General features: G+C 36.8%; 1 protein-coding gene across 1 annotated transcript in view; it reads left to right on the forward strand.

The window, feature by feature from the left end:
* The window catches only part of ARSB (arylsulfatase B), a 63184-nt gene that overhangs the window by 15692 nt on the left and 23557 nt on the right, over positions 1 to 23935 (forward strand). Inside the window, exon 5 of the mRNA XM_085213674.1 lies at positions 17084 to 17327. Coding sequence (XP_085069800.1) covers positions 17084 to 17327 — 244 coding nt within the window. The remainder of the gene's footprint in view (positions 1 to 17083; positions 17328 to 23935) is intronic.

Genomic DNA, 23935 nt, shown 5'->3' on the forward strand with positions numbered 1-23935 from the left:
TCTGCTTATATTCTTGATACTGGCGGCTGATGGAAGTGTTACATCCAAAATTTGTGTACAATGATTCTGTACACAATGGACAAAAGCAAGAAAGTTATGGGGAAGTTGACTTTTTTCCATCCTTTGCTTTTATCTCAGTTTTGTTTATCTTTGTCTAAGCTTGTGTGCATACTGGATGTTACGCATTTTACTTATGTTTAAAATATTTTAATATTTAAAAATAAAAAATATTTAAAAATTTTAAAATATTTGCAAACTTCAGAAAGTTGCTTCGTAGAAACGTAGTGCAAAGCACTCCATTGACACACACTGTTTTCAGTGGTATTGAGACTACCATTGTTAGACTGGCTTCTTAAAGTTTATAAGCTAAGTATAAAATAACTTCACAGTTAACTTTTAATAGACTTTCCAGTTCTGCTTCATTGTGGATGGACCCTTACACTGGCCTCCATATGGTAGTGATTAGGTATAAGAGCATGATTGCACATAAAGCCTCAGTCCTACAGGGGAGCACTCAATATATAGCTTGTAACAAATGCGTACAAAACCAAACTGTGGATGAACGAGATATGCCATATTATTCCTGCCATCTTTTTATATACTGTTTGCTTTCATTAATATCTAATTGTTGTGGATTAAAAGAACCTAAATAGTCTCTTGTATTCAAGGTTGAATTGCATTTGGCTATTAGAATACAATAATGTCAGATAGAAAAATCAACAATTCGATAGTGCAAAAAATACAGAATTAAGCAAAAGAGATGACAGAGCAGCATCTTCAGTACTCCTATGTGGTGGTTGTTTTGGATAGTTAATGATGTGTCCCAAGTGCACCTTGTTATGTAGTTCATGCTCTGTTAAGATGATTGTGCTTCCTGGCTGATGGCAGCAAAGTAGCCATCACATTAGATCCTTGAGATGCAGGATTAGAAGACAAGTCTGTTCTTGCTATTTATGATTCATTGTAAAGTCTCCTAAGGCAGAAGCACAAGAAGAAAAGAAGAAAGGCCTTCAAAATGTGCCAGTTTCTATTCCTTTCCAAGCTTTCCTCATGCTTAGTTTTTGCACAATGGAAATGCATTATAAACTTGAGAGACGGAAGGAGTTTAGTCTGTACTTATTTAATAAGATCCGGTGAATATGGCAATCTCTGATTGTTCTGCCTGTTTTGGGTAAGCAAGTAGTGAAATGTCTTTCACTTTGTATAGGGACTGTATCTTGGAAAAAAATTGGGTAAATAACCCTTTTTGATTTTCCTCATGACTTTTCATAACCTTACGTATTCCTTGTGCTCTAAGCTGTTTTATAATATGGCTATGAATTTACAAATACATTAGATAATATTAAATCATCAGATACTACTAAAGATACTAAATATTAAAATATAACCAAATGTATGCCTTTTTCAAATCAACTAGTCTCTTATCTATGTAGGTCACTCCAGATGTAATGCCTTCTATTTATGGGGGCTGCTCTGAAGGTAGTGCCACCTATTTTATTACGTTGGACCACAGCAAGCTCTTGCTTTTGTGGACCAATATAGGAACTAAAGGAAAATTGACCACTGATTTATAGAAACAGCATACAATATTGTCTAGTCTGGTTTAAACGTTTGGAAGAAGCTGCAGATGTTGTAAAATGGCCTTAGTATTACCAGGAAAAAAAAAAAAAACAAACCTCAAATCTATGCTGAGTTGTTCTGAATCTGTGTTCTTTCTTTGCATTTTCTTTTCATACTTTTATGTTCACAAGCATGCTATGGCTTGGCTAGTACATCTGCTTTTTATACTTTTGAATATTTCAGAATTAAAATATACTCCAAATAAATGCATGAAAGCTAAACTACAGAAAAAAAAAATAAATTAGAGGTTCCATATGAAAGCTCAGCGCAACTATCTTTTGTATTTTTTTTTCACTTTCACTTTCCATCATTCTGTTTTGCCCCTGTTCATTGTAGGGGATTTGGTCTAGATAACTTTTAAGGGTGCCTTCCAACTCTAAGGATTCTATGATTCTATGTTATTTCTATGTATTTAACATAATAGATCTGTATCTGGGGAAGATTTCACTTTAGCAAGTGTTAAAACAGTAAGATTTTTTCTCTCTGCTTTAATTCATAAGTAAGTATAACCAGCAGAACTTACTTAGAATATTTGAATTTAGAAATGTTGAGTGCCTGGGAATTTGTACATTTTATAGATTTCAAGTTTAAAAAAAAATAAAGGACATAAATAGTAGTTTTTCCAGATCACTCCTGTTCTGTAATCAGATATCATATCAGCTAAAATTGACTTCAAAAATGGATAAAAAGTTTAGTATCCTAGTTCTGTGCTCTTTCCTTTCAATTTTCTTCATCAACCATTTCTCTAATAGATGTTTAGAAGGAATTAAGTTTTTGGTGCCATGAAATACAAATTGCTTTCTCAGGGGACTTTGTAAAGACTCTCCCCTTGGTGACTGCAAGAATTTGCACTTTTCTTTGAAGCACTTGTTGCTGCTGAAATTTTTTTTTCTGGCCCAGGTGGTTTCATCTGAATAACATTTCAAATTGATTACTCAATTGGGTGGAAGAGAAGGTTTGATTCGGTAATACAGTAAAACTTTGACTTCTGTCCTGCCAAAAGATATAGACTGTTGTATGGGGCTGCTGAATCACGGCCTGAACCTTTGATTGATCACCTGAGGCGAGCAATGAGTCAGCCACGGGAGCACAGGTGAAGGCAAATCACCTGTTCTGCAGGAAGGGGTGCAGCCTGGCTCCACCTCTCCTAGACCCATTTAAGAGCTGACTGCCAGTATGGAAGGATCTCTCTGGAGATCCGCTCCATCAGGAGTTCATCTTGTGAGCCCAGGACAGGGTGAATGACTTTCTCTCATTTCCTGCAATATAAATTATATTAGCCAAGCTCCTGGAGATATATATGTATATATACACCATCTGTATTTCTATTGACTATATACCATCTGTATATCCATTGATTAAACAACTGTGAAATAAATTACCGTGTTTATCTAGCAAGATAGGATAAAAAAATTTAAAGTGTGCAAATCTCTATTCTGTTTTGTGTCTTTTTTTGCCTAGAATAAGTAATTCTCATAATTCAAGACCCCGGCTTTTACAGGCTGGGAGTGTTGTTGCAAGAATAAGAATCATTGCATAGGTAAAATGCACAGTAGGCTTTGGAAGAAAAGCTGTTACTTTTAAGTCCTCTATCTTGAAGCGAATGAAAGAAATCGGATATAGATAGCAAAAAAAAACATTAATGTGCAGAAGGAAAGATGAGCTTTAATTTTAAGAGCTGGAAAGGAGACCATGGATATACTTATGAAAATGTGATCTAGTGAATACACTCTGAAGTGAGGATCAATAAAAGAAACTAAGTAATAGTAGGAGTTCTTAAGGATGATAAAATAAGAGAAAAAATAAGGTAGGAAACATACACTCCCTGCTCACTCTCTCACTGACTCAGTCTTTCTATCACCTCTTCAAAATGCTGGTGGAAGAAGACATCACTCTTGATACTCCTCTGGATTATTGACAGGATGGCAGTGAATATAGCGGCCGTGAAGAGCAGGTGCAGAGAGGATGCTGTAGCACAGATGAAGAGGTCAATTTGTACCATGATGAAATAATCTGGTATAAGGAAACAAAATTTTTGTGACTGTGAAATGATGAAAGATGAGTGTCAAAAGCAGAACATTAACCCTTCCAACTGTAGGATAGAGATGAAGCCTAAGTGGACTCTGAGGTTATGCAGAAAAAAGCCCTACAAAATGCTAAGGAAATCTTGTAGTGTCTATTTTCATGGAAAAAAAGGTAAGAAAAGTAGATAAATTAAACAACTGCTGAATGAAAAAAAGTGTTTCTGGCATCTCCTGGCAACCTGTAGGATTTAGACAGATGAAAAAAGATTATTGCAAGAAGTTGTATAGGTAGATCATAGTGTTGTTCATCTCCTGTGCATGCAGAAGAGAATGGTTTTTGTTTGTTTGTTTGTTTGCTTGTTTTTAATGAAACAGTGTTGGAAACATAAGGGGCATGTTTAATGTTGGGAAATAAAATCTATAAGATAGTGAAGGGTAGCATATGGAAAGTATCTGTCCTTCTTCATTGCTAATAAAGTTGAACTAGGAGAGCGTTTTGAACTACCTGTGAACGTTAGTCCTGGGTATTAAGATTTGGCCATGGATACATGTATCAGACAGTGTATACATGTGATATAAAACTGGCTTGGAGACTCCTTGCTGCAATGTCTGTTGTATGTTCTTAGCTCTTCATGCTAAAGTTTGAAATAATAATCTCATTTTTCCCTCCTTTCATGAGGACTTTTCTTTATATTTCTTTTTTTTTTTCAGCTCACTCTTAATCTTTGTTCTGTTTCTGATGTACATTCCTACTAATGTTCTTCGTACTATTTGCAATTTTTTGCATCTCTGGGTGTCTTCGTATGTCTCACATGACTGGAATATGTCTCTTACTAGTATTGTAATATTTCTTCATCTTGAAATATCTCTTTAAGCAGGAAGAAACACCCACACTGACTATATGAACTTTCAGCACTGCAGCCATGTAGAATGTTGCCTGTGCTTGTTTTGAGATGTGACCTCTAATTGCATTTTCTCATGTTAATACATATAGCCAGTGCTTTGTGTACACTGAAGTGAACTGACCCTGAATTCTCATTAACATTCTAGAGTTGCTTGAACTTAGTTGAGAAGAAGCAGGAGCAGCAATTTCACTTGTTTTACAGCAAATGGCTTCAAGCAAAAGTAATAATGAAGCAACTGCAGTATGTGCTTTTCCTTATAAACCTCTTATATTAGATGCAATCTACATGTTTAAGCTATGCAAAAGATTATTATTGATCATACGCAGAGTACTGCATGTATCGGATTACTGCACTGCTTCTAATAAGTTGCAGGGGAATATTTTAATAAATTGGCAGTGAATGAGTTGAAATAAATTGACATCTGCAAAATTTAATGATAGTTTTAATAATTGTTCAGTCTGCTTTTGTTTGCACTACAGCACCGTAACACATTTTGAAATCAAATAAGCATTTGTTGTAAGTGGATCTTAAGAATGACGTCCTACACAAGCTTTTCTGTCACGTCCAAATTCTTACAATTGCATTCTTTTATTACTGTTCACGTGGAAGGAAAAAAGAAAAAAGTTGCTTCTGTTATTGTTCTCCGAAAGTTATATGTAGAAAGCTGAGGTTTCACATACACAAAATCATATCTTTCTTCTTGAAATTATTCTTCATGTTATGCTGTGTAAATCTGCCTTCAGGCTTTATACTAGTGCTTCTGATTGACTGAAAAAGCAAACCTGTGTTTAAGAGAGCTTAATAATTACAGATTACTGATCACAAGTGATTCACATTGACTAAGAGGTGTAAACTATTGCTAGTCAACAGCTACAGTTACAGGACAGAGACAACAGAAAGAAAAACACAGTGAAGAGAAGAAAAAAAGAAAATGCTTGTCTCAAAAATGTCTGTGTGGACAGTGGTGCTGATGGGTGGAACTGTGAAGTCAGGGGCTTTTTTCTATCAATGTTTTTTTCTGCCCACAGGTGTTTTTCTGCCCTCTGTACTTCTCTTCACAGGTGACTGCCCTTGGGGTCACTCAGCTGCATACAGGCGCTATGCGTGGCTTCCTGTGATTCTCTTCAAGTGACCTTGAGTACCTTGAATATTCTTAGGAGTTATAATGGGTTTGGTTTATTAATCAAGATAATTTTGAATTATGTTGGGAGTAAGCTCGCATGCAGTTTTACCAGCTTTTGTTGAAAGACTTTTGGCCTCTTGCACAGTCTGAGAGCTTAGCTCTTTAAATTAATTTGGTCAGAACAAAAAGGGGACGTTTTACTGCAACTAATGGCAAATGAGAAGGGGGCCCCTTGCTAAACAAGGACCTGAATACCTTCAGTAATTTAGTGAATCAATTATTCTATAATGCTGAGAAAGACTTCAAGTTGGATTTTTAAAGAATTACTGACTTGTCCTTGTCAAACTGAAGGTAAAGAAAAGATGGGAGTTCTCAGTTCACATGTGTGGGTTGGGTAGTGGTAGCTCAGAAGAGCAGAAGTGTTTACAAGGAAGACAAATCTTCAGTTTTAAATGTGGTGCTTCGTGAGCTCAAATCACGGGTTGCTATCATCTCCTCTTAAGTATGCCAGTACTGGGACACACTGGGCAATCCAAGGCTAAAGCTCTGTTTATGCTGAATTTGAGCCAAATAACTTGTCAGTGCTTTATGAATTTTTCTTCTCTACCACTATCAGCAATGGAATTGGAAACTAGTTGACCTGAAAAGGATAAATTTTCTAGGATAAAATTTCTAAGGAATGATAATTAATTAAATATAGGCATGAAAACATCAGACTACAATGCCTGTTAAGAGCAAGATGTGCAACTTGAGTGTTACCTTGAAGTCTAAGGTTTTTCTGTGTGATGGACAGCTACCCCTTGAAATTGCTGAGAATATGTATTTGAGAACTGAGTGTGGTCAGAAATGGCAGAGTGTTGCAAGAGGAGAGATTTCATGACTTCAAGATTCAGGAAACATAATCAAAAGTGTCAGAAAGTTCAAGGATAAGGATGATGATGTTGGAGAAAGGTTGAATCTTTCCAAGAGGAAATTGCTGGTGACCTTACTGAACTGCCATGGTGTCTCGAAGGTATACTGCAGTGATTAAGATAATGAGATCAATTAGAAAAGGGATTATTTTGGCATGCAATTGGGAAAGGAAGTAATAAATTTTGAATAAAATAATCTCTGTTAAGCAACAAATTTTAAGTGCTTCTTCTTGTTACCCCCTTGAAAGTTACATTAATGAGGCAACATTAAGAAGGAGAAGAAGATCATTATATGTACTTCTGGAAAACACCCTAGTATTTTTATTATTATTATTTCAAGGAAATGTGTTCAGTTATAGCCAGCTTAATGTCTTCTTTCTTAGATTTGGCAGTATATTACTTAGGCATTTTTCATGTCAGCATTGAATTATAGAATGGCTTGGGTTGTAATCAACTAAGTATCATTAAGTTCCAACCCCATGTGCCACAGGCAGGGCCAGCAACCTCCAGATCTGATACAAGATCAAATTTCCCAGGGCCCCATCCAACCTGGTCTTGAACACATCCAGGGACAGAGCATCCAGAGCCTCTCTGGTCAACCTATTCCAGCACCTCACCACTCTCTCTGTTAAGAACTTTCTCCTGACATACAATCTAAACCTTCCCTCCTTGAGCTTAAAACCATTCCCCCTCGTTCTCACTGTCTACTCTTGTAAAAAGTTGATTCTCCTCCTGTTTAAAATCCCATTTTAAATACTGGAAAGCTGCAATGAAATCCCCTCGCAGCCTTCCCTTCACCAGACTGAACAAGCCCAACTCCCTCAGCTTGTCTTTGCAGGGGAGATGCTCCATCTGTCTGATCAGGAGTAAATATGAAGTAAAAAATGATGTTGAAATATTAATTCAGCAAGACTGTTCTGTACTGCTTCCCCATCCTAAAAACATAATGCAGTGCTGAAAATCTTAAATTTATGGAAACTGATTAAAAATGCTACTTAGATCGTTGAAGGGAAAGAACACTTTTTATTTAAACTTCATCTTCTCTTCATTATCTGTCTTTGTTTGCCACCATATTATCTTATCATATAATCCCTTTCTCCTCTATAAACTTGACTGCATTTAGACAAAGCCAAGTTTGCGTTAGGGCTACCATAGACTTGGGCAGTGGTGAATGTATGGGTACAAGACTGATGCATTTTCCATCTTGTCAGTGTATACTTAATAAACTTATCTGTTTCATTTCATTGTCATCTTCAGGAAAATGAAATAGACTTCGGTAGACAGAATGATTACAACAGATTGCAAAGTAATTAACCACCTTTTTTTTTTTTTTCCCTTTTCCTCCCTTGAAGTTTAGGACTAGTGTTATAAAGATTTTTCTTTCTACTTTTCTTCATTTATTTGGCTGGGAGAATTTTCAGGTGGAATTTCAATTTTTGTGGTTTATATGCTTTTTTTGAGAATTGGCTTAGGAAAGATACATTTGTTAAGGTACTTGCTACCCTTTTTTGAATGTCCAGTATAGCAAGTAATAATGAAAGAGTTATGTTTCGTTTTAACGTTTTATGCCAGTAGATGTGTACTTCTTTCTGATTATGAACTGTGCCAGGATTTCCTGGGAACAGGTAGGGCCCCAAGTGGGTAAGAGCTCAAGTCATTCTTCTCAAGGAAAAGTGATGTGAAAAACAGATGTATAAGTTTGTCCAATTGCCTGAATCAACTCATAGTGTTAAGGCAATGCATATGCCCACCTAATATTAACAGGGAAAAAAAGGATATCTGAGCCCTGCAGATGAGCTATAAAAATCATAGACAGGAGTTGTGCTGTTGCTAGATGAGCGAAGAACAACTGAAATGCTCATGACACTAAATTGTGGCCCTGACACTTCTGTCATTTCGAGTGAACTTTTTAATTCTGTTTTGTTTGTGGCTGTTCCTGAGCTGGCTGGAGTGTTTCAATGCTGACTAGTTAACACTGGCTGCAGGAATTGTTATTGGAATGGCTGACAGCTGTCTGCCAGCCTGTCTGCACAGCCTTCCTGTGCTCGCTGCTACTCGGCTGCACACTGCTATTGTTCATCTGGAGCCTTTCTCTTAAAATCTTTCCCAGCTGTATCCTGATATGCTAAACCACTTAAATTAGCTCCAGATTGCTCTGTTTATTTTGGGTAAGGTAAGTGACAAAGTGCAATCCCAACAGTCCTCCTCAAATAAACACAGAGGAAAAGGGGGTACAGGATATTATGATGGAAGATGCAGATTCTAGACATAAGCATGAGGCTTTAATGCATGTAAATTGGATCATTTTTCTCTCCTGTTTGCATGTAATTCTAAAGTTTGGCAGCTTCACAAGCCTGGAAGTTATCGTTTTTTTTTTCCTTTTTAAAGGAAAAAGTGTTAGGTCAAAATATTCTTCCTGAACCAATGATCCCCTAATGTTTGTAGCCTTCTCTGCAGTCCATGCACATCTTAAAACTTTTGCTGTATCTGAATTCAGGGAAACCTCTTGCACAGAACTGATCAGCAATAGGTACAAAGCTAGTTTTAGGCTGGATCATGTTCTCATGTTAGAATTTGTTCATCTTCTCTTACCTTACAGCTGCAACTTGAGCACAAAATCAGCAGACTCGAGGCAGGCATTTTTCATACGTTTGGAAATATAGATATGTTAGTTTTGTCTAATTGGTGCTTATACAGACTGCAAGTGCAGTAACAGTTGCCTGACTTTCTGCTTTTTTCCTCAAAAGGTTGCTATAAAAGTGTACTAATTAGATCCTTTTTTTTTTTTTGTAACAGCACTACACTTGTTCTAAGTGAATTCACACTGCTTCCAGAAGCAGAGGAAGCAACTGAAATATATTCAAAATAAACTTCCAAATGCCTTTATTGAATGGAAACACCTAGACACTGCCAACTATTGGACAGTTTCTGGCTCTTACAAGCTTTATGCTTGAAGTTTGGTGCTTCCTATCATACTCACAGTCATTTATCAGTCCTTCCACTCCTCTGCTTGTGGAGGAGTGTCTGTCTACCACATAAACCTACCTCTTCTGCTGGTAGGAGGAGAGGGGAGTATACTTTAAAATGAAATGAGAATTTTAACAGTCTTTTAAATTAAATGTATAATCCTGATTTTAAATGAAAAGAGGGAGCATACGGAAGGGACTCCATTGTTCCCTTTAGCAAAGAAGTGGCTTTGCTTCTCCTCTCATCTTGACAGAGCACTTAATCAGTTACTCAAAAGCAAGAAACTGGAATAAGTACTGTAATTATTGATCATCTTTGCCCTTCAAACATTTTGTGAATGTTTCATGCTAGAGTATATGTAGCTGATGTAGCATTTAGCTACAGGAGTATAAGGAGCTTGAAATAATCCTTTTTATTTTGATGATGTTTCAATTTGATTAAATATTTTGAAGTGTCCAGATCTGCATTTTAAATTAAACAATTATTGTTTAGGTTTTTTGTCTTTTGTTTTTGTTTTTTTTTCTTGTCCTCACTGCTAAAATACTGCATGGCTTTAGACAAACCTTTCAAACAGTGCTTAGCATGGTTTATATATCAGACAGATGTGTGCTAGATCAGCTTACTTCAGGGGCCCATGAGGAGAAATTTTGGAGCATGGGAGTTTTCTCTTACAGCTTCAGAAAAATTCAGGAGTTGAAAAATGTAGGAGGTTAAGCACAGGTGAAAAATAGAAAAAAAAGCTGCAGCATGGAAATGCTGACTTTGAAAACTAGTATTGGTACAGCAAGAATATTTGGCAAATATTTTGTAACTTTTTTCAGGAAATAGGGTATCTTTTGCACAGAGTCAGGATTGTTAGACTGAATCTGCTCTTTACAGACTGTAGTGGCACCTGTACATGATAAACAACTGGAGGTGAATAGATACGTGATGTCTAATTGCATTTATTATATCCTCAGTGCTTAAATTTTCTCTTGCATTGCACTTTATATATAACACTTAAAATGTTTTTCCTTTGCTGGGTTCTGAATTGGATAATGAAGTGGCTACATAGTAAAAAAATTCGCACACATCACTTGATTTTTTTTATTTTTATTTTTTTAATCAACTCCTTATTGAATACTTAATTTAAATGTTAGTTGGTTATTTCTTGCTCTGTTTATATTTGAACGTATATGCATACAGATCTTAAACTTTTGGATGCTACTTTAGAAAATGAATGTAGGTGTCTAAGTGGATTTGTGTATTTAAATTTAACATTCTTATGATGAAATATGATTGTTGATGCTTTTAGATATAAACTGTTTTATTCTTTTGTTACTTATAGATAAAATTTAATTATACAGACTTTGTTCCACTGAGATATCTAAATGTCCAGAATAGTTTATCCTAGTGAACTGTTGCACTGAAAGTGGGTTGTTTTTTATTGTTGTTTTTATTGTTTATTTGTTTGGGTTGGTATCTTTTTGGGGGGGGGAAGGAAGAGTGGGAAGAGGAGAGGAGTCTGTGAATACTGTTACTTTTCTTAAAGGAAATACTTCATTATATGCTGTAATTTTTTTTAGAGTTATATTAGATTTTCCACATTTTTGAAGCATTGTTTATTTCACAAATGCCAAAAACAGTGGTTAAACTTCTTATAATAATTAGTGTTACTAACATACAAACTTAGCATTACGTTCTGCCATTGCAAGGTTGTATAATATATATTACAAATTTAAAGCCTCTGATTTTGTCGTTTTATGAGAGTGGAATGTTTAGAATGTATAGAAATTAAAGATACTTTCTGTGAGGAAGCCTGTGAGTAGCTCCTTACCTGGAGTAAGAAAACAGAAAATCTTGAAAAGAAATACTGGAATTAAAACTGCTTAATAACAGCATCTAATACAATCCTGGATGGATCTGTGGGGAATTTTCAGGAAACCTTCTGCAATGAGCTCATCTAGAGCAGTTTGCCAGGCGTGTCAACAGGACTGCAAGGTGAGGCTTAGCTTTGTTGTGGTCATAAGAAGATCACAATCATGAGACAGAAAAGGGTGCTCTATTAAAAAAAAAAAAAAAAGAAAAAAAGTTCCTTTGCTATAGTAGAAACAAGGAAACAAGATCTAGCCTTTTAGCCTTTGGAGAAAAAGTAGATTGTTGCAGTGGAATTGCCGGGAAGATTTTCCCATGGTGCCTATGGGGCTTGTCTTTATTATATGAAGTAGGCAGCTGCTTCTGTTGCAATGTCATTCAGTTAAAAAGTTTGTCAAACTGAAGTTTGTCAAGTTGGAATTTAAACACACTTCATTAATTGTTGCTCTCAGAATTGCTTCATTTCTGTTCTTTATTATCAAACTGTTCTTCAAAGAAGCTATACTGATTAAACTGTTTACTACTTGCATGTGTCCCACGCCACTGCATAGATACAGTGCACCCATCAGACTGTTATGCAGCTGGCAACTCCTCAGAGAAGAGTTTGGGAGACACAGAATGGCATATCTGTTTAGTTTTGTTTATTGATTCCTTTAAGAACTCCTGTAAAACATCTTTGATAGTTTACAGATTACAGATACAGCAAACTAAATTCTTTCTCATTTATTTGATGGTGAATATTAATTAAAAAAACAGATGTTTGTGAGGAAAAAAACATTGTCCTTCATTTTCAAAGGTATGGAAAAGATGCACAAGCTTTGTTGTACTTTTGTTGAAAGGCTTTTATTAAAAAAAAATCATTACCTTTACCAAAACCCACAATATTTTGAAAGACTAGCATCCTGTTATATGAATTTTTTTTTTGAATATTCTTTATATTATCCGAATTTCATCCATAGTGTTGTGGTAGGAAAGTGCTATTCTTGTTGTTTCAGTTTAGACCATTGAAGTGTTTGTTTCAGTGTGGACAGCGTTGTACTGACTTTAAAAGGCGGAAGAAAGTGATTGTATGTAAACAGAACCATGACTGAAAGAATGTAAAAATTGTCTTATGTGAAGTGGCATACTCGAATAGTTGCTAGGGTTAGGAGAACTATATATATACATATATGTTTTTTTGTTTACTGGCAGAAGTTATCATCAAAACGTATGGCAAAATTTCTCCAGTACGTTAAAAGTTTTCAGAGGACATGGAGCATTGTGTATTGTTAAAGGAAAGAATATTTCATCCAGGATTTTATCAAGGATGTCTTTCCTACAAATACATTCATATGGAAAACACGACATAAAATGCATTGCTGTTTACAGTCTGGAAGCATTATATTGGTTTAGGGATTTTTGATCTACGTGTTTTGTTAGCAACAGTTCCATTGAAGTTGCTCAGTGTGGCAGTTATTTTAGAAGAGGATTCTTATATTTCAGTTACTGAGGGCCAACACAAAATTACAACACAATTATGCTATTTACAGAAGACGTGAATAGGCAGGGGATGATACTATCAGAAATGAATCTAAGTTTTATACTCAGAGATTTTTGTCCAATTCCTGATTCTCAGGAACATCTGCCCTTTAAAGACAATTCTACTTGTCACTACTCACTTCCCTCAAATCTAACAGTTATGATCTCTACACAGTACTTAGAATTGTCAATATGTTTAATTTTCTTTTTAGAATTTTTACTTTCTTAATAGCAAGAATAACACCTCTTCCAAAGTCAGTGCAAGCATGTAATTGTTTTTTTTGTTATTGCTATGTTATACTGATTTCTCAATAGTTAACAAAAATGAAGTTAATTCAAGTATGCACTACTTTGCTCAAACCAAACTTTTAAAGTTATGGGATAGTTCTGTTTCTCTGTCTCTTTTGTTTATTCAGTCCTTATTTTGCTGTTTACCTTATATGTGCCTCAAATATCATACAGAAGAAAATTCTATCAGAATGATAAAGAACATTTCAGGTGCTCCTGTCTTAAAATAGCACAAAATGATGAGTTTGATAAGAATGCTGAGGGAAGACAGAGATAGCTAAACATTTATCAGAGCAAACCGAGGCAAGAACAAAGCTCATTACAAATGCATAATTCTCCCATTTGAGAAAAGACTATGCTGAATAAATTAGCTAGGTTATATTTATGCCAAGTACCATCATTTCTAATTACAGACTTACTCTCTTCACTTTCATCTTTTCTTTAAGAACAAGAGCTGGTTGGTTTTATAATTTTTCTAATGCACATGATATGTTGTGGGTATTATTGAAGTCTAAATTTTACAGAAGTAATTGCAAAAATTATTCTTACCGGTAGGAAAAATATGCTTACTACTTTTTCCAGACTATTCTGTTATTATTTTTAATGAAAATCATACTTGATGTTTGTCTTCAGCACAGATACAATTGAAGTATCATGCTTGATGGGGCAGGGCTTCTGCTTTTAGCTGAAGTAGCAAGGCTGAAGCTTTTGTAAGAAGTGTTTACAAATCAGAGCCTCTAGCCATAGATACCTTGATTATAAAAGCTTTGCTCTGGATACTGTTTACTGAGATAATGAATTAGGATGAGTCAGAGAAACAGTTGCACAAATGGGTGATATATCATTGAGGAAATATTGTTTTGAAGTGGGTTCAGAATTGGATATGAAGTTGGCATAGAACATGAAGCAACCATGATCCTATTTACATCTTACCTAAGTGGAGAGGTAAGCTACTGGAATTTTCCATATATACTATGGAGTGCATTCCACATTCAAGACACTTTGCTAAAATAATTCGAAGTTTTAGTGAGAAATAGCGTAAAGAGTTAGCTTGTTTGGGAGAATTTGAGAATGGCTGTACTCCCGTAGACAGAGGATCACTCTGAATATGTATCCTCTCACTATAGCAGTATCTGGCAGCATGTGATTAGGAAATGGCGTTAGAACTCATCACTGGTGCCCTCTCAATTTTGTGAAAATTTTCAAGTCTTCAGCAGATGTAGCTGAAGAAATTCCTGAGACAGAGTAGCTGTTTTTCGCTTAAGAACTATCAGTGGTATTTTAACTTTGAACTTCTTCATTGGCTTTCTGAATCCATGCAAATTTTTAGCATCTATAGATAAAATATCAGTGAGATAACATCCACAGGTATTATCTTAGGGCAAAGGTGCATGCATACAAAGCAGCTGTCTGCTTTATGTCCTGTTGTCTAGACATACAGTAGACCCCCCCCAAGAAATCAGTTACAGTTCTCTTGTGGTTTTCGATGTCTTTCTTTCTCCTAAGGCTGCCTCTCATACAGTCAGTGAGTTCTTGTTTATTCCTTAATATTTCATCAAGATAGGCACCATTATGATCTTTTAATGTTATGAAACTTTCTCCTCTTTAATTAATTATTGATATTTGAAGTCCCAGATAATACTTCAAATCATTCACAAATACATGAGTATAACTTTTAAAAAAAAGTATAAACTGCCAGTTTATACTGGCATCATCAACTCTGTTCTGATTCACTGGAATGAAAATTTCAAGAATCAGAACAGAAACCATGATTTTCCATACTTCAGAACTTTATTGGTTGTTCAGTAAAGAACTGAAGCAGAAAGCAATCCTTGCATATAAATTCCTTTGGGAAAAGGAAATTGTAAATTAGCAATCTGAAAATGAGTGGGATGAAACTTGTTCCATATGTTGAGTTTTTTCATTTACATATCAGATAAGTTAGCAAAACAAGAAAATATTGTTTCCCTCCTTCCATTTCTTTTAATCATATACTATATATGGCATTGCACACAAGTCCTTACTTGTAGATTTAGGTTGGATAGAAGCCTTGTCTCAGGGAGTTTATTGCATAATGAATCTGGAACAGTATTGAGTGTATTAACTAAACTACAGATAGTAAAGTCTCAGAAAAAAAGTTAGGTATAGTAAAGATCTGACTGTAATCCAGGAAACATATACTTCATTCTTCTAAAGCTCACTCTCCTTCTCTAATTCCTTGCTATTTGCTGATGCATTTCTGGAGTCTTGAATAGTAGTGTTAAACTGATACGGAAAGTAAATAGCTTGTCATATGAAGAAAAGAAAAAACATAGCGAGGACAAATTGTAAAATCAAATCTTAACTGGTTTCTAACAGTAAAAGGCATCTCATCTACACTGTAATTCTCCAAAGGTTAAAAGCTACCGAGAACTCTGTCCCATCATTATTCCTGACAGCGATTCCTGTTCACATTGTATTCAGGAGGAACTGTAGAACCAATGTCTTTTTATTCTTTTCTCAGACAACTGTTTGAATTCTTAGGTCTCCGTACTCAACATCTTTGTGTGAGAAATATTGGTAATTAGTATCTGACTGCCTGTATTTTTGTACTGAAAATGGTGAAGCTCTTGATTTTATTTTTTTTTAACTCATGCAGACTTCCTGGAAGCTGGTTGGTCCACAGAACACTCTGTACTTTTCAGATCATGTTTTTTTTCAAGTGTTTAGTTAAGGCTTCCACCTTTGAAAATCCTATATTAGATTATTCCTTAGTAGAACAAAGAGAGTGTTTCAGTAGAAAAATATTCATAGTAGTGTTTTACACTGCTCCTCAATTAGTGAAACTGAAGGGAGATCATTTGGCAGTTACAGAAGAGTCCTTCTGTAGTGGATTGAACATTAATTTCCTTTTTCTTACCTCAAATTTCAGCATTTTACTTGGGAAATACTTAAAACAGAAAGTTGACAATTTTTAATGAAGATTGGTTCACTGACTGCTTTGAAAGTAATTTTAAACATACTAAAATACAGAAAAATCATTATTAAAAAGGTTGTAATCAGTTACTGTAGTGAAATCATTAAAACAGGTATAAACAAGAAAAAATATACAATAGTAACTACAGTCATCTCAAATCATTAATCCTGCCAACTTCAGAATCCAAGTCTCTTTTCTTAATGTAGAAGACTGGTTGAAAAGTTGCATGAGCTATCTTTGATTCATGTAGGTATTTCTATGTTACTGTAATCAAAAGTTCAGCTTTTTCTGTAACCATCTTGCATAGTCTTTCCAACCAGAATTGATTCAGATATTTCCAAGTTGTTCATCTACTTCAGATAGTTTCAATTCAAGCTTTCTGCTTTTGACCGAGAAGCCATTTGCTTTGTTTGATACAACAAATCAGCCACTTTGGCAGCTTAAAAAAAAAAAAAACTGAAGAAAACATTTGTGAATGAGAAGTATGGTGTCCTGTCACTGGAATAACTGTTTTCTATTTAAAATAAGACTCCTTTGGAAAATGGAATGATAGTGTAGTCTGAGTACTAGTGATGGTTTTGATAGCAGCTCTTCCTGTGGCCTTGAGTGTAATTGGAATTAAAATTAAGTTCTCGATCCCAGAAACTTTAGCTGTCTACTGTCAGAGGATGTTTTTAAACATTACTTTCTAAATCATTACCTTGTAATATGGTATTATTTTTGCCAAGTAAGAACATTATATTGTAGTAATTTCTAAGACTTCTGCAAGAATTAATTCAGTTTTTAATATGCTCTGAATATATTCAGTATATATATATATAAATATATATATATATTTCAAATGGATGGATAACTATTGTAGAAAGATTGTTCTGTTCCTTTCTTAGAAATGATTCTGTTTAATTACTTTTTTTCAGATAATGGAGGACAGACTATGGCAGGTGGAAATAACTGGCCACTTAGAGGAAGAAAATGGACCCTATGGGAAGGAGGTGTTAGAGGAGTAGGCTTTGTTGCAAGTCCTTTACTGAAGCAAAAAGGTGTCGAAAGTCATGAACTTATCCATATTTCTGACTGGCTGCCAACACTGGTGCACCTTGCTGGAGGACATACCAACGGCACAAAGCCTTTGGATGGCTTTGATGTTTGGAAAACCATCAGGTAACCTGCATGTCAAATCACTGAGTCAGAATTCTGGTGTGGGAAGAATTTATTCAACCTTGAGAACAGAGCTGAATCGAATAAAAAATGTTACTTGTTTCCCTAGTTGAAAGGAAGGTACAGGTGCTTGCTCATGAGAAAATTATCAAAGTTGCAGGTTAATCCTTTTGCTCAGATGTGAGGCCTTTGTAATGTATTAACTTAGGTGTGCTGAATTTATCAGTGCATGCGCAATGCAGCACAAACATAGTATGCTTTTTCAAGAACTTTCTGTCTTCCAGAACTAGATTTGTACAATGTGGAGTACAAGTTAGTAAGTTATATGGACCCAGCCCTGCCTCTACAGAGCCAAGCTGGACATCTCTGCAGTATGCTTCTGGAATTGGACATGTTGGAAATCTAACCATACATTAAACTAATTGAACATGAATTTGGATGAGTCTCTATTACATTGTGCAGTGTCTCAGAAAGCCTGCGAGATTGGATGCAGTGATAAACCTGACTTAGTTCCTGAGTTTGTGGTGTTGAATCTGATTTAAGCAAGTGCAGTGCTTAGATTACTGTAGAGAAGGCAGCTTAGCTCCACTGGATTGGCACTGAGACCATGAATACCTAATACATTTTACTGGTCTCTGACTGATTCTGTGTACTTCTCATGCTGTGTGTATTAAATGGGACATCCCAGACCCCATTACTTCAGATAATAGAGTCTTCTGTGCATTAAAAGAAAAATGAGTTAAATTCCATACATTTTTCCTGAAGAGAATCATAATAAAAATGGTATCACAAATATTGGATATTGGACTTGGAGCACTGGGTACATCTGAATATGTGCTTGTTACTGGTGCTCTGGGCTCAGCAGAATAAGTTGAATGTAAAAGAATAAATGGAAAAGGCATTAACTGATAAAGGTGACTAATCACTGGAACAAACTATCAAAAGGAACTCTGGTGATGTCCCTCGTGGTATTTTCAGCTAAAGCTTAGATTCAGTTAGTCCTTCATCTTTCAAGGGTATTATTGTATTATAATGCTCTGTTCTATCCTACTGAAATGGACTCTAGAGCTCTGTCCTGGTTTTGGCTAAAAAACAGATTTTTTTCTTCACAGTGATTAGTATGATGCTGTGTTCTGAGTTTAGGAAAAGAACACTGTTGATAACACACTAGTGTTTGAGTTGTTGTGTAACAACTGATTAGACTACATCAAGGAATTCTCAGCTTCTCACACTGCCTTGCCAGAGAGGAGGTTGGAGACACATAAGGAGCTGGGAGGGGACCAGCAAACTGGCTTAAACTAACCAGAAGGCTATTTCATTCCATAAAGTGAGTAATAAAAATGATGGAGTTGGCCTTGGATACTGCCACTTCTTGGTGATAAGCTGAGCATCAGTTAGGAACTGGTAAGCAATTGCACCAGGCATCACCTGCTTGTACGTTTTTATCTGAATTATTATGTTTCTTTCCCTTCTTTTTCTTTCCTATTAAACTGTATTTATCTCAACCCACAAGCTTTACCTTTTTCATATTCTCTCCCTGTCGCACTAAAGAAGGGTGGGGATGATTGAATGGCTGAGTTGTCTGCTGGGTTAAACCACAAAAGTCCTTTTGGCACCCATCATGGGAATCAAAAGGTTGAGATAACACATTAATTTTTTTTATAACCGTAATATTAGATTGATAGTTGCTGGTCACAATGATGATTTATTCATTCATAATGTTTCTTTATTTGCTTTCAAGGTTGTTTTTCTTAATTATTTTCTTACCGTTTATCGTCCCTGGGGTCTGGCTTAAGTTTGCTTGTGGTTTTGCCGATTTGTAAATTGCATATACTCAAATTACATGGACCATGAACTTAATCTGGTATTTGTACTCAGAACTGCCATCATTCTTGCATTTCAGGAATCTAACCATGTTAACTATTAACAAGTACACTCTTCATTGCAGAATGACTTAAAATATTTTTTTAAATTCTGAATATTCTTGACATGTTCAAGCTAGGGAGATCCTATTGCTATGTTTCCAGTTTTGTCTAAGGTTAAATTAGGCAGGATTGTTAGGGTTGGCAGTGTGTGGAAGGATATAGTCAGGTATCTGTCACAATTGTCTCTTATGGTTTCAGATATCATCCCTGAACATGTGTGAAACACTAAAAACCTAATATTTTAAAAAGGTATGCCCTGATTCTGATAACTCCAGAGATTACTGCTCTCTTCACTATGATAGATTATCTCCAGTGCCTATCAAGTAGTAGTCAACACTATTCAGCACCCTCAAGAGCAAGAAAGTGCCTCTGGATTTGATCCAGCCTTATGTCAGACTCTGCTTTTGAACCAGGAAACCAACCACGGCAGAGGAGTCAAGCATCTGGGATCCCTCTTTAGGGAAAGGTGCGTTGACAAAGCAATTGGAAAAGGGGGGGCAACCCCTCACCCTCTGGAGGCAGCCCCTGTTGTGTGTGAAGGAAAAGTTTCTCTTCAAGGAAGATGTATGTAATTCCCGCAGGTGAATCACCATGGAGAAGATGCATCTAACACTTGTGGGAATTAGCCATGCTTAAGATAATTTATCTTGACCTGGGCTATGATCAGTTATCCAAAGACCCAAATAAAGTCAAGGGCATATGATCCATGTTACAGAAGTGTGTGCTAACTCTCTGGCAGTATTGAGTTTGAAAGATTGAGAGGGAAAATGGTGGATAAATTTGCTGGCCAACTCCATTAATATGAAGAAAGTCTCTTCTTCCCTATGGGCCTGAACCTCTGCTATGGAGAAACTGATTTAGAAGCTTAAAGAGAGAAAAACAGTTTTCTCCCCCACCCATATAGACCAACACCTCAACTATTAGGAGTAAGTGCTCTTCTGCTTAAGAGGGGACACAGTGGGAACATAGTAAGTGTTCTTAATTGCATGACTATGGAGAGGATGTGAGGAAGTGGGATGGAAAATGTACTTTGAGCCTAGAGGCACGGATGTGTTAAAGGCAGGTCTTTAGGTAAATGGCTGCTCCAGTTTCTAGTGAGAGTGTATAGTGATAATCTTGTATGGCCAGTGTGGAAGTCCAATGGAGTGTGGAGTCCCTAACAGTGGACTATCTTGGCCTCAATGAAGTCACACCACTGTTGAGTTCTGCTGTGCCAGACATACTAGAATTTCAGTACAAACTGGAATCAAAGACAGCAAAGTAGTATGCCACAGTTGATATCACCAGTATGTTTTTCTCAGTTGTTTTGGCAGCAGAGCGTCAGCTACACCACGGTTTGCTTTCACTTGGAAAGTGCTCTTGGAACCTGCCATTTTCCGCGGGCTGATCCAGACAGCACTGGAACGGGGAAGCTCTGAACACTTGTAGTACATTGATAACATCATTGTGTGGGACAGTACAGCAGAGGAAATTTTTTGAGAGACTATACTCTCAGCCCTTGGAAAGCCAGTTTTGCCAAAAAGCAAAGTAAGGTCAAGGGACCTACACAGGAGATCTTGTCCTTAGGACTAAAATGGGAAGATGTACATCGTCAGATCTCTGTGGATGTGATCAATATAATAGCTGCTATGTCTCCACCAACTAGCAAATAGGAAACACAAGCTTTCTTAGGTGTTGTGGGTTTCTGGAAAATGCATATTCTGGATTATAAACCCTCTCTATCAAGTGACCTGGAAGAAAACTTCCACGTGAGGTCCTGAGCAACAACAAGCTTTTGAACAAATTAAACAAGAGAGAGTTCATGCAGTAGCCCTTGGGCCAATCTGAACAGGTTAAGGTATAAAAAATGTGCTTTACACTGCACCTGGGGAGAATGGCCTCACCTGGAGCCTATGGCAGAAAACACCATAGGAGACTTGACGTTGATTCCTAGCGTTTTGGAGTCACGGATGCAGAGGATCTGCTACGTTCCAACTGGAAAAGCAATTGGCAGTGTATGAAGGGGTTTGAGATGCTTCAGAAGTGGTTGGTACTGAAGAACAACTTTTGGCATCCCAACTGCCTGTGCTGGGCTGCATGTTCTAAGGGAGGGTCCCCTTCACACGACATATATCTGAGAACATGGTGTAAACACAGGAATCTTGGGAGAGCATGGGCTGGCGTGAAGTCAGAGGAGTGCTTACATAGATCTGAAGACTTTTCAGCTTCGTGTGGTACCCTGTCAGCAAGGAATCTGGGGATGGACAAAGAGCTCGGAGGGAGGGAGTACAGCCAGGATGGATGATCCAGTCTGGTTAGATAAATATTCCATGCCCTGTGGTTTTTTGCCCATCAATAAAACTAGGTGGGGTGTGCCATGGGAGTGGCTACTTCTGTGTGACTGGCATTAGTCAGTGAGAGATGAGCAATTGTATCACTTGTTTTGCATGTGTATATACAGAAATGCAGTATATATAATACTACATGTGAGGGCTGCTCTGAAATTAATGCCTCCTATTTTATCATGTTGGCCCGTGAAATCAGGGGCAGATCCTGGTGTTAAGGCAGTAGAAGCTGAACTTTCCTGACAGTATTCCATTGCATTTTGCTGCTGTGTGACAGATGGCAGCAGAGGAACATCCTGGCAAAATGGCATCTGACATGAAAATGTGTATGAATCAAAGGTGTGTCATTGAATTACTTCATGCAGAAAAAATGGCACCCACTGACATTCAGATAGTGGATGTGAACACAGTGAGGTGGTGAGTGGTGTGTTTCAGCAGTGGTAACACTGAGATGAAAGACAAACCACGTTCTGGACAGCTGTTCACGGCTGTCACACCACAAAATGAAGAGTATCTCAATGAGCTCATCCATGTGAATCAGCAGATTGCAACCAGTGAGCTGTATATGGAGATGAGTATTGGCTTCAGTGCATTGGAAATGGTGGTGGAAGCATTGGAATATCTCAAAGTTGGCACCAGATATGTCTTACAAATGCACTCACAGGAACAGAAGGAACATCGTATGCAAGTTTGTCATAATTGTGAACCAATACGAGGATGAAGGTGACATTTTTCCTGGGTTGCATGTTGTGGTGACAGGAAATGCTGTCACCACAACTAGCTAGAGTGAAAACAGCAGTTCATGGAGTGGTGATGTATGAATTCACCATCAAGAAAAAAGTTCAAGTCTCAGCCTTCAGCAGGCAAAGTGGTGTGCACTGGATTTTGGGATAGGAAAAGAGTGATCCTTCTGAATTTCCAGAAATCTGGACAAACCATTAATGCTGACCCTTAATCCACTATGCTGACTAAGCTAAACGCTCAAACTTCCTGAGTCATGTCAGGGAAAAAAACAGCCTTTCTCTTGCAACATAGTAATGCCAGGTCCCATAACACTTTGAAGAACATAGAGCATGTGGCCAGTCCTGCCTGGACTGTTCTATGACACCCACTGTGTATTTCAGTTTTGGTGCTTCTGACTTCCATCTTTTTGGCTGGTTATACCACCATAATACCTGTGAGACAGTGGGTCATCTCCACTGGTGTAGACTCTGTGGTAGTGTTCTACCCAAATGGATTTTTCAGAGAGCTCGTTGTCCTGTGCACAGGTACACTGCATAGCTCTCTTCCAAGTGGAAGAAGATAAGCATGTGTATACCTGAGGGCAGGGGGCCATTAAATTCCTGGAAGACATTGAAACTTCTGTTGAGCCAGACACAGCTAAATGTTTCACCTGCTGACGTTAATGTGAGAAAAACAGCATCAGCAAGATCCTGGGGTACTGCTAAATCATGGGCTGACCTTTCTTCCAACAGCAGAATTCGTATGTACTCTGGATTCCCTTTCAAACAAGCATTCTCTGTTATGAACTGATCTTCTTAGATCAGTTTACTTCAGTATTAAAATTATGTGAGGAATAACAGGTACAACTGTGCATCCTCTGCATCACTTTAATCTCGTCTCTTACTGGATGTTATGTTTAGTAGCACTGCCAAGGAATAGATGACCTCATATGTTTGCAGTTGTTCCAGATGGAGGGCCTTTGTCCAGAGGGCCTTTTTGTGAATTGTCAGGCTGCTGTCTGTCTGTCTTGCAGCATAAATGTCAATTTCACATGATTGTCCCATATAATCAGGGGAAACGAGTATATTAAATTTCATGATCATAACTCAAAAGGTCGCTTGACAATTTGGTGGTAAACAATGAAGGAATAATGCCCTTTTGATGACATCTGAGGGAAAGTTCAAATTTGTTACTTTTCTAGGATGAGGTGGCTCTTAATGAGTGAAATTTGTAAATTGTAAATTTGTAAATGAGGCAGAAATTTCTGCCTCATTTGAAAAATGGAAAATTAACAGCCTATCACCATTTTACATCTGTATTTTTTTCTTGCTTGATACAAGTAGCTGCATATGCTTCTCTGAGGTTTTGTTTTCTTTGAGGATTCTTTTGCTGAACTTCGTACCTATGTCTACTATTTAATCAAAGGGGAAAAGTTTTTAAATTTGGAATATTGATTTAGCATCCTTTCAAGGATGTTGTGTGAAACAACACAAATAATCTCAGAAGTCACAACAGTATTGGATCCATTCCCAAAGCTGTTTGATCTTTGTCTATGGATAATTGATAGTTTTTTTAGAGGACCTTTTCTTAATATGATACTTATGAGTAAATACAATTATGAAAACAATTATTCAAAAAT

Source organism: Meleagris gallopavo, chromosome Z, assembly GCF_905368555.1.
Source record: "Meleagris gallopavo chromosome Z, MGAL_WU_HG_1.1, whole genome shotgun sequence".
Taxonomy (NCBI): Eukaryota; Metazoa; Chordata; class Aves; order Galliformes; family Phasianidae; genus Meleagris; species Meleagris gallopavo.